Consider the following 12500-nt stretch of genomic DNA (forward strand, 5'->3'; position numbering starts at 1 on the left):
AGGTTCCAAGCTTTTGGTAGTTTTCCCCGTCTCACTCAATTTTGGAATGTTATCAGTAAGGGAGTACACATTACTCCGGCACAATCCCTAAGGACTCGGTTCGAAATCCATTTCATTTTTTTTTTTTTTTTAGAGTAATATTTGCGATATTCTGATTTGCGTTTGTCCTAGACAGACTGGTTGAAATTCTTCTTTAAGGATTTCATACATTTCCTCCTCCTGAGTTTAAACAATGCTATTATCTCTGATTGTGCTTATTTGCTTGTTTTTGGTAATTTCTTGCTTCAGTTTTGAATCTTGATACAAATTTGTCTACTCCTTTCTTAAAGGCTTCGCTAATTTTTGAACGTTGTATATCAATGTTCTCTTCGTCTGGGATTGTTTCCCTGTTTATGCCATCAGATAATTTTTTAAAGCTTCTATAATTATCTCTCTTGTAATTGTATTTCCCCTTTCTTTCCTTACTTGTGATGAGTTTGTCCAGTCGCAGACAGTATTTTAGTTTAATCACAACATGGTCCCTCTTGGACAGCTCTCCATATCTTTAATTTGTGAATATTAGGTCAAGAATAGACGGTTACCTAGCCCTCTCACCCTGGTATGATCGGTTATATTTTTGAAAACGCAATACTCACTTATTTCTTGTAGTAATTTTCCATTCCACGAATCTGGCTGTGATCTTGGATCGAAACTATCCCAGTCAATTTTGCTATCAAAGTCCCTTGTTACAAGAATTTCCTTTCTAGGGCCTTTAACGTTTCCTGAATTAGTTTTTGGTAATTTTCTTGTGACCACACCGATGCATGAGGTGACATGTGCAGTGTGGTTATTATTATGTTTACCCCGTTTGTTTCTACCTCAATTGCCTTTAGTTCCACTGTGGGGTCATGCTTAATCTCTAACTTTAACAATTCCTTTCCTTACTAATATTGCTACCCCCCTCCGTTTCCACTTGCCCATCTCTTCTCCAACTATTAGAACCCTAGTCTTAATGTTATATCGTCTATGGAAGGTGCCAGTTTGGATTCAGTGGTGCATATTACATCTGGTTTATTCACTACAATTATTATATGTAGTTCTAGTAACCTCGAAGATAAACCATCTAGATTTGCATAAATTATTTCTATATAAACTTTCGGTATTCCTTTTGGTTGCAAGGCTAATGCTTTTTCTGATTCTTCATTTTGGTTCCAACAGTGGACATGTTTTGCTAGAGGCCTTTTTTTTTTCTTCAGTCTTTATTCATTTTTGTTCTTTACCTCTTCCATTTTATCTGCAGTATTTCTCTGTCATCTTTGGTCATATTTTCTCTTATCCAGATTTTATATTCTTCGCAGGTGGCCAGGACTTTCTTTATTACATCAGTTACCATTTCCTTATTCATGAATGTCACTTTTAAAGGGCGTTTCTTTCCATTTTCGAATGATCCCAGCCTCTTATGACCTCTAATATTCTGCTCCGAGAATTCAGGATTTATGACCGTCAGAGAATTGACAATCAGTTTCTTGCTCTCGTTGTATCGTTCAATTGCATCTTCTACAACTTCTTCCTCGTGTCCTAATGTATGTCCCTGTTTGCATCAGCCAAATTATCAATATTCCGTGCGTGTTGCCCATTAGATTCACTTTTATTTGCCATTACCGTAAACTGCCTTAATTTCTTCCTTTGTTATCTTTTTCTTTTTTTTTTCTTTTTTTTTCTATTTAATTTACCGTTTCCTTTACTGTCGATACATCGCTTAACATTTTCATGTGCTTTGATGGCCGATTTTTTCTTGCAGAATTTTTTTAAGATTTTCTACCGTTGCCAGTCTTGATTTCCGCTTCTTCCACTTTTCATTGAGTTCTTTCATTTTCATGTCAGACCTTCCTGTATTCTCTCTGAATGGTTGTGCGCGCATGTGCGTCCGCGTGCGTTGTTACTTTTGCATTTTTTTGAGGATGATTAACGATTTGCTTTTAAATGATGCAACATTTGGCATCTTTCAGTGTTTGAATATGTGCAAAGTTGAATTTCGATGCTTGAAGTTTCCCCGTTACTAAAAATAATGCTTTGCGGAGTTAACGATGCGCACGAATATTCCCTCTCTTTTCACGGTTTGCATTGCAGTAATTTTTAAATTCCCGTATCTTATGATTTTGCAGATTTATTTTCAGAATCCTTCTTTTCGTTATATTTTCATGAGTCGACTTTCCCCCGTGTATGGTCTAACATATATATATATATATATATATATATATATATATATATATATATATATATAATATATAGGGGTATGGTAAAATATAATATATATACATTTCCCCTGTATAAGGAGCTTGCAAAAGAGCGCGGATTTACTCGGTAGCCTCTTGTTCCCGGGCCAATTATGTTAAAGTAAAGCACTGAACCAATAACAGTGACAGAAATAAATACGCAGAGCCGTTTCTCTTCTGCGACGCAATGAAAGGCAAGGAGGGTATTCAGAAGATACGAGGAAGCTCGTCTTTTATTTTAAAATGGTTAAAGCTGATACAGAGTAACATTTTGATGATGATAAAACAATATGGTAATGGATCGTGGGATGACTGCACGACAGTATCACTCAGTGTGAAGTCTGTACATGGACTGGTGGCGTCCAGGGTTGGAGGGGGACAGTGGGACAGTCGGAAGGAGTGGAACATGAGTAAGAAAATGAGAAGGAAAGTGAGGTTAAAAAGGAAAGTAACGGACAGGATGGAATCTGGAGGAGGGGATGGAAGGGAAGGGGGAGGGATAGAGGGGGGGGGGGTCAGGGATGGGGCTCGGGTGAGGGAAAGGGAGAGGAGGGGAGACAAGGGAAAACTGAAGCTGTGAGGGCCTGCTGGTCTGCTGCCTTCAACACGACCATCCGCCACCCCCAAAACATAATCACAAATTTTTGCTCCCCACACCTAGTTGACTTGTGCAGGTGACCTCCAAGGTTATTTACAGCTGACCAGTATGTCGACAAAGCCTGGCAGTATCCTGGCTCTACTGATGCAAATCCCCCTGGCCTTCACAACTACCTGCAGGTCTATAGTGCCGATAGCTGTTCTTTGTAAGTATATCTCATTCTCAATCAGCTTCAAGAAGGGTTCTCCAATTAGAAATGGTGCAATATTGCAAGCACATCTTTCACCTCATGCCACTTCCCTTGTAATTCCTGGGTGTACTTATATTGTAGGGCTAATCAAGACAATGTCAATTTCTTGATAGTGCTTACCAACAGACAACCTTTCACAACTGCAAATTCATATTTAAAAAACATTTATCTCGTCTCTAAGAATTTCAATCTGACTATACTCTGGGGCAGAAATATACAAAACGAGCTCTTTGGGCCTTGTGAACAGATGCATTCTACTACAACTACTACCCTTGAATGAAACTAAAGTAAAACAAAAACAAAAAACAAAAACAAAAAAACTAATACATTATCACCAAAAAATACATTTCATTCATCACATTAGTACTTGGAGATCAATGACATATTGCCAAGTCATTATTATGGAATGTTCATGAGTGGTGCGTGGAGTCCCTTCGACAACCACAGAGGTGTAATACATCATGGATGGCATCACGTGGGATAATGACTCGAGTGGCCTGTGCCGCTAATTCATTGCGTCTGAGCAGGCAGGGAATAGTAGCAAGTACTTGAAAAAAAAAAAGAATTACAAATAAATAAAATGAAAAGTAAATTTGATTAACAAACTAATAATAATGGGAAGTTCTTGATAGAAAGTCATCTCACACTGTGATAAAAATTCTGTTGCTGCATTAAACTGTACCCTAATGCAGTTCCATACAAGATATTGGATAACCTATTACATGCCCATAGATAGGAATTGACATCGCTTGAGACTAGAATAAAACCTGCTTATTTTGGAGGACAGTTGAGCAACCAAAGAAACTAGTTTGCTCAAGCTGTTGCACATAAAAGCAAACCTTACAAATTGACCTAAAAAAGGCTATTTCATTATACATAAGGCTGTGCACTTACAAAGCTTGAATACAGTTATCAAACTTCTTTACTTCTTAGCAAATTATTGGTTTCTCTAAACTGTAGCTAGGTACACTTCTGCATGGTCAAGTAAACATAACAATTTGGGACAAGTAGCTTGCATTCACATCTACAGAGGACGCATTGAAACTAAAAAATCACACACGATATCATCACCTTAATTATGTGAAATACTATATTGTAAAGACCTTAACATGCGCAATGCTTGGGTAGATGGAGCCATAGTCTGAACTGGCATAAGGCTGCTGATGTGTCCACTAAATAACCGAGGCAAATAATTTATAAGGCTTGAGGTGGTGACGTACCTCCACTGCTGATACAAAACAGCTGGCATATGCCTGAACACCACACACCAACAAGCTGATGATGATGATGATGATGATAAGAGGCCAGGGGAGTCAACAATACTGCTAATGAGGCCAAGATGATGAATCGGCTGATAAAAACCATGGAGATGGAATTTATTCAACTGATAAGGCCGAGGGAGTTGACATAACTAAGACGATTAGACCAGGGGAGTTGATGTAACTCAGTAGATGAGGCCAGGGAGCACTGTGAGGCAACTCCTTCGTCTGGGATCTTGGGGAGTTGGCTCCTCAGGTGGCTTAGTTTGTAAGGTCTGTAGTAGCTCTTGGGGACAACTCAGGATAAAAATTATTGTCCATTTAACAATATCATTGATTCAGCCTGGATATGTTGTCTAAGACAACTTAACACAGATTATTGTCCATGGAACAAATCTGCTGGCAAGCCTAGGTAAGCTGTTTGGAACTTCTCAGTGGATTCTAGGTGAGGTGCACTCCATGTGGTGACTCAGCTGGTATGGCCTAGGGGATGAGGCTCTCCGAAGAATTTCCGCTGCCGGCGTGCGATGGAATACTCCGTCTGACGGCTCAACTGCTGAGAGTCCAGGACACAAGACGCAGGACACGGGACGCCAGCTGACAAGTCTAGCAGAGTCTCCTTTGGGGGGGGGAGGGACAACAAGGGTTGTTGTGGTATCCAAGGCGACCACCTTCAAGCGCACACACTAAATGTTGCCGGTCATGGAGAAGGGGAAGGCGCCGGAGTTGATGGGTGTCTTGGGTGACGCACACAAATAGATCATGTCGTCACTGTTAAGGTGTGTGCGCGTAAGTGTCGGCTCACTTGCTGAACGATGTATTTTTGGCAAGGAACGTACTAGTGATTCTAAGTTGGCTAGGATCTGTTGAAGAAACCAGAGATTGGTCAGGCTGCCCCTGGCAAAACTGGGTGCATGCATGTGTAGGATATATTCAAACATATGTATATGATTTTGTGAGTGTTCGTGTGCAAGTGTATATATGTGTGTGTGTGTGTGTGTGTGTGTGTGTGTGTGTGTGTGTGTGTGTGTGTGTGTGTGTGTGTGTGTGTGTGTGTGTGTGTGTGTGTGTGTGTGTGCAAGTGAGTGAATGAGTGGACAAGTTTTTTATTCTATGCCTCCAGTGTGAGTGTGAGTGTGTGAGTGTGTGAGTGAGTGAGTGAGTGAGTGAGTGAGTGAGTGAGTGAGTGAGTGAGTGAGTGAGTGAGTGAGTGAGTGAGTGAGTGAGTGAGTGAGTGAGTGAGTGAGTGAGTGAGTGAGTGAGTGAGTGAGTGAGTGATTGAGTGAGTGCCTAGAGTGGATGAATGCAAAAAATAAAAATGAGAGAATGAATGACTGAAAGAGAGGTAAATATATAAGTAAAAGTGAAAATCAGTGAGCAGTAAAGGAGTGAAAATGAGGTGTGAATTAAATAATAGGACTGCAAATGAGAGTAAGAGTCAATGAACGATAGACGAATGACTAAGTAAATAGGAGAGTGATTGTGAGAATGAAAGAGTGATTCTGAGAATGATAAAGAAAGTAATGGAGAATGTAAGCAAACATACTTATGTTTACAAATTTTAATTAAAATAATTGTATTCCGCTTAAATGCTTAAGTACAGTATTTCAAATCTTCAGTAACAGTGATCAGTTTTAAAAAAAGCTCTTCAAATATTCAAAAACAAAAGGATCAGCATCTTCACGTACCTGTTGGAACAGCGGTCTATCATCTCGATTGTATTTAATACAATCATCTAAGATGCGACGTATTGGCTTGGGCATATCTGACCGTAAGTAAGACATGTCTGGCCGCAAAAAGCCTCGGCCAACCATGAATAATATCTGGAAAGAAATAGGAAATACTGTATCCACAAAGTGCTAAATGCAAAATTCCATACAACACCTTGTCAAATATATTTGACATGAAGACTCCTGGTAAATATCATAATCTTTCTCATTTCTCCAGTAAATCATGATTAATAGTAACAAATACATCAAACAGCAAGCACATTCAAATAAGCACTTGCAATTTCTATCATCATCATCAAGAAGAGATTTCCATGCTGAATCTCCCAAATTCTTGCCCCATAGACACAAACAATGGACACACGCACCTGATCTTTGTTGTTTATATGCGAATAGGGGAGGCAGCCCGAAAAGAGTTCATACAAGACGATCCCAAAGGCGTACACATCACTCTGGAAAGTGTACGGGTTCTCATCCTGCATACGGATGACCTCCGGCGCCATCCAGAGGATTGATCCAGACGGCTGCTGAATCTGTCTGCCTCCCGGGCTCTCTTGGCTCCAGCGGCCACCCTGGAAGGAGAGAAGGGTTAAGCTTTGAATTTAAACTCATCCCAAGAGATGGTTTTGTCTCCAAAACCAAACCTCATATCTAAACTGGTCTGCAAAGGAAGACTAATACTTTGAATCTAATGTCTCATCTTCAAATATCAATTAACCCAATGGCGACGGGTCACGGCTATCGCCGTCATAACAATACGCACGATGTGAGGCGTGCGGCTGTCCGCAGCGGCGCCGCGCCAAAACGCCCCGAGGCAATGATTCGGCTTGATGTACCGATATCACGCGCTCAGAGTCGGCGCGCTGCCGGCGTTCGCCAGAGCGTAGAGTTTTTTTTAATTTGCTATACCCGGCGCCATTGGGTTAAGGCTAATCTCCAGAATGATCTATTCGAATCCGACCTTCGAACATTATCAAATCTTCAAAGCTGACCTTATATATATGTTTAAAATCATATTCTTGAAGTCACTGAAATATAAGCATGTTCAAGAGAAAAGCAGAGAAAATCGAGCATCAATCAATACATGGGCAGAATTCCTTAAGAGCTTTTCATATAAGATTTATGGATATATTCATTTACAACAATGTACTCATCTCTCCATTCTACTGCCTGCATCATTACTGCCATTTTTACAAACAATTAGAATAAACACAACTAGGAAAAAATAGCATCAAGTATATTAGTCCTTCCACCTTTTTTCTTCTTTAATGTTTAATGCCTTTAATGTTGTGGCTGTGGTGGCTACAAGGAGAGCAGAAGTGGTGGTAGGAAAGGTAAACATTTACTGGGGATGGAGGAGAGCTACAGGGGAACAGCTCCTGTTGGTGGGCATGTATGGCTTGTGTGGAAGGTGTACCCATTCCACCCCCATTTCTCTAACTATAGTACCTGAATCCAAGAAACTTTTATATATATTACATATTTTAGATACAGATTCCAGTTACACATTTCTGACTCTATAGTCTCACAACACACTTCTGGTCTGTACACAACCACTATGCACTGTGAATGGCAAGTCACTCACTCACTGCACCAGAACTAAATACTTTACCTAGACAATTCATGTCCAAAGGAAATTACAAATGTACTGTATAATTACCTTGACTGTAGCCAGACCAAAATCACCAATCTTGACTGTGTAATCATCATGCAAGAATATATTATTGGATTTAAGATCTCTATGAATAATATTCTTTGCATGGAGGTAACTGAAAAGAAAAATAACAAACCATTAGATTCTGCAACACACTAACATGGGGAGGGTATACTAACACAGATTCCTTCCTTTCTATAAAATCATTAGACTTGATTGTATATAAACAAAGAACAGTCTCAAATATCTCTCATACTTCTCTGATTCTAAAGTATTTACTGAAATTGTGGATGAAATAGAAAAACTTTTCCTTAGAAGTGAATTAAATAATACAAAGACAAATCAAAATTAGCATACATATACCCACAGTTAATTTACATAAAAAATCAATGAATATGCTTCCCATTCTGATTTCTTACATACATGAAGGGTTGACAACAAGGCATAGTTTGTCAACATCTGGTGAAGATGGATTATGTTGTGCTATGTTTGTATTTTAAGTACACATCCATATAATAAAACACTTTTGGCAGAAGTAGCGCTAGCAGTGGACTGCCCTTATCTTTGCCAAAATGAATATCACTTCTAGCTGTCCTCCCATGTGACAGTTCCATAATAATTCCCCAACACATAAATACTTGTGAAATAACACAATATCTTAAGTAGACTTATCTTAATTAAACAGAGAGAGACTTACTCCATGCCTTGTGACGTTTGCCTGGCAATGTCTATAATTCTCATAAGTTCAAATTTGTTTTCCTGTACATGAAGGTGCTTATAAAGGCTAGAGCCTTCACACCACTGTGTCACAATGGCCAGTTGCTGCGTCTTCACACACCCCATAAACAGCAATATATTAACGTGTCTGAAATGAAGAATGATTTTTGTTCAAGGTGGGAAGTCTTTCATGAGATTTTGGGTAAATTACCTCACACATCTTTTGTACATTTTTGTAGAGGCATAAAAATATCATATCACATATATATTGAATTAATTCAAGTAAACAATGCCTGAAGAGAATAATATATACTACAGTCTTCTATAATTTTTTGAATACCCATATTAATCAGTTCTTGTGCCAAAACCACTACACCCCACCTTGTTTTCTTGAGTACCGAGACTTCATTCTTGAAGGCTGAGTACTGTGCTGGTGTCGGATCACGGACATTTAAGGTTTTCACTGCGACCGGGCCATGCCAGTGACCCCGATACACAGTCCCAAACGAGCCAGACCCGATGCGATGACCAATCAGGATTTCATCTACTGGTATCTCCCAGTCCTCCACTGTGTCTTTTGATGACTGTCTGACCTGAAACAGATGGTAAGAATACACTTAGAATTTTGTTTACAAGACATTATTTCTTATAATGTCAGATATTACAGCCATTTCAAAAATTCTATTTTCAGAGGCAAATTTGTATTCATCCACAGATCATTTACTCAGAATTTGGATCAGACTCATTCACCTTACACATTCTATCATTTTTCCCCCACATGCCTTTTGATTCACTTGCTCAAAAATTCATCCACTTTTGACTTCACCCAAGAGAATCTTTTACAAGTGCTCACTCTATCACTCCCGTTCTTTCTCCCAATACAAAATGCCGGCCTTAAACCTAGAACAGAGACATGGGCAATACTTACTAACTGGTTACTAACCTTCTTGCCTGAAACAGATTCATCAGCTGATCTAGCTCTGGGTCGCACAGTTTTGAGAGTGTTGGTGGGGGAGGCCTGGGCAGAGTGAGAGCCTTGGACAGGGCGCGTGGGGCTGCTGGTGGGGCTGGTCGAGGGAGGTGGGGCTAGGATCCCCCCACCTCCTGTATACCCTGGGGAGGGCATCATGATGTGGGACATGTGTGTGGGGGGGCTCCAAGTCCCCCCCCCACTATCATGGAGGTACAACGTTGAGGACCCAAAGAAGTGGAGCCCTGCACAGAGCAAGGCCCGGGAGAGGCCGTGTAGACGTGCAGCATAGGCGTACACAGCAGCAACACAGGCAGCAGAGGAACCACATGGTAGGGGAGACATGCACATGCACATTAGCAGACATATAAACACTGAGCCACTTCTCCCATCATAAACAGATAACTGACAATACTTCCAGCACATTACATTTTCTTTCTAAAGTCCAAATCTCCCAGCAATACAGGACACCCAGCATTCTTAGTCAAAACTGATGCAATCAACTGTCTAGTTTTACTTCTTTTTCCTCTCTTTGAACCAGTAATCATTATTAAGCAAGATAAGCTGAAAGGCTCTACAAGATAGCTTCCCCACTGATTTGTAATATCCCAGGTGTCTTTACAGTTAATTACTCGTTACTGCAATGGCTCTGCACCTACATTGAAAAAGGAGGAATTAAAAATAATTTTCTCTGACTTTCCTCTGCACTTCATTATCATTACATCTTTAAACAGACTCATGTGTTCTGAAAATGAATCTTGTTTCATGGTTAACTACAAGTCAGGCTCTTCTTCCTCCTCCTTTGCTACTATACCTGATAACCTCTCATTCTACTAGTGCATCACGGCCGTCAATTGCTTCCTCTACTGCATGGAAAGCAAATAGGATTCATTGACAAAATCAAAATGTATCTAAGCAAAATGTCTGACAGCTGTCAATCATGTCTATGCAGAATTACATTTAATACCATACTACAAAATAATATGTACAAATCTTTATCAACTTTATCTATTTAGCAGCAAATCAAGGATCATAAACATGGTATGGGGGTATAAAAAATAAACAAACCAAATACATACATATATACATATTCAAGATAAAAATCAATCAAGCCCACATTTCAAATTTTCAACGTGACATCAAAAAATCTGAACAAATCTTTATTGTGATCATTCCAGTCCCTTTCGAATGACACCTGGAACATGTTCCGAGAGTAGAATTCCAAAAGGTACAGACAAGACCTCCTCAAGGACAGTGACTTCCGCACACCCAGTTGAAAGGTAAATATCCCTGTGCTAAATTCAACGTGGTGCTGGTAAGCAGAGCTCGTCTTTTAATAATAATGATCATATGCAGTGCCAGAGAGTATAAAAAGCTTGATTCCTTTTTTTAAAATCTTTCTTTAGCTAAACTAAACAGATAAAAGAGACAATAAAATCTACTCTGTGCTTATTATGAGATCCTAATCAGTGCATGCTCAAGCTAGGATTACCATAATTAATTTTATGCAGTGTGCAACAATTTAGGTCTAACAAATTCATCAGCAACCATTCTTTTTATCTTGTCAGCAACAATAACAAAAAGTTGCAGAAAAAAAAAAAGTTGACTGGACTGAACTGCCGACAAAAACCGTAAAAACGTACACAGCAAACCATGACGTTTCCACAACTCAAGATCAAAAGGTCTTCTCCTCCGTCAACTAAAACTGAATATTCCACAGAACAAGATGTATTATTGAAATTGAATACAAAAAGGAAAAAAAATTAAACTAAGAAATATATACGACAATGCCAAGTCTGTTTTAAATTTGCAGAAACATATAAAAGGGAACAACTGTATATAAAATTTTACAAATATTTCACGGCTAAGTCTTGCCCAACTACAAGGGGTTCCATTTAATAACATCAATAGAAATCATTAAAAAACAAAAACAAAAACAAAAAAAAGACACTGAAAACTTTGAGTATTGTTTATATGGACCAGTATGTAGATTACTGCAAAGATATATAAGTATTTGGTATATATATATATATACAAAAAAAATCAAAGCTGCAATCTTTTATATTGTTCCACCATAGGTATATGTATATTTTTAATAAGAAATCAAGAAACACAACAGATATTCATACAAAAAGTCTACATACTGGCTGTCTTTACACAGACATCAACAACCCACTACAAGGACTGCGCACACAGTAAGCATGAAAGAAGTACGCGTGAATAACATTCTCCTTATAAGTGCAGCTAAAGTCTTCTGAAGCTTGTAAATGCCAACAGAAGATGGATTATCTGATATCAAGAGAGATTAAACTGATATCCCTTTTATGAGCTTGTTTAGTAACTCTCTTACCTGCAGACTTCTTCCCTCTTTTCTTAAAGTTTCTCAAGTACATTCGTTATTTGAGAAAAAATGTCATATATTGGATAAAAGTTAGTAGGAACATTTTCCCTTAGTTTCTTCTTATCAATAGCAGTTATCTTCTTAAAAGCATATGACTTTTTTGACATATATGGTAGCCCTTATTGTGATATAGAAAAAAATCATTTCATAGAAAAAAAGGCCTACCATAACAAGGGTTAAAAATATCAAACCAAAAAGTAGATTTTCACCAATTGAACAGCAATATACAGAATTAAAAAAATTTTGGTTGAATATCCCTCCTTCATAAACCAATTTTTACTTACCAACACATATTCACAACTTAATAAATGAAAACATAAACATTACCACAGTGCAAAATTTCTTTCCTTTCCCATGAAATGAGAACTGACAAAAGCATGATTATAGAAAATATACAATGTCTACAGCAACAAAATTCAGAAATGCTTTAGAGAAATAAATAATAAAAAAATAGTAATAACAATAACAACAACAACATGTATCCCAAATACCGGGAAAATTGGCTTGTTGGTCCTACTCATTACTGCTCTCAGAAAACCGCAAAATATAAACCCACCAAAATCTGATAAGAGAATACAGGTGCACAATTCCCAAATGGAAAGCAGGTTACCATCTGAGTCTCTTACAACCTTCATGACCTCCTTGGGTCAATAAGATCTGTTCTAGGGT

General features: G+C 38.6%; 1 protein-coding gene across 3 annotated transcripts in view; it reads right to left on the reverse strand.

The window, feature by feature from the left end:
* Nucleotides 1–2476: 2476 nt before the first annotated feature.
* Nucleotides 2477–12500, reverse strand: part of LOC125032094 (raf homolog serine/threonine-protein kinase Raf-like) — a 21363-nt gene continuing 11339 nt past the window's right edge. The window contains exons 8-14 of one of the 3 annotated variants that reach the window (XM_047623086.1): nt 9389–9573; nt 8842–9053; nt 8441–8608; nt 7750–7858; nt 6458–6661; nt 6051–6185; nt 2477–5225 (exon numbers count right to left, since the gene is read on the reverse strand). In XM_047623086.1, coding sequence (XP_047479042.1) covers nt 5049–5225; nt 6051–6185; nt 6458–6661; nt 7750–7858; nt 8441–8608; nt 8842–9053; nt 9389–9573 — 1190 coding nt within the window. In that variant the 3' untranslated portion in view covers nt 2477–5048. Of the gene's footprint in view, nt 5226–6050; nt 6186–6457; nt 6662–7749; nt 7859–8440; nt 8609–8841; nt 9054–9388; nt 9676–12500 lie in introns of all 3 variants that reach the window. The other 2 variants (XM_047623085.1, XM_047623084.1) reach the window with 2 other exon arrangements.

Source organism: Penaeus chinensis, chromosome 14 (genome assembly GCF_019202785.1).
Source record: "Penaeus chinensis breed Huanghai No. 1 chromosome 14, ASM1920278v2, whole genome shotgun sequence".
NCBI lineage: Eukaryota > Metazoa > Arthropoda > Malacostraca > Decapoda > Penaeidae > Penaeus > Penaeus chinensis.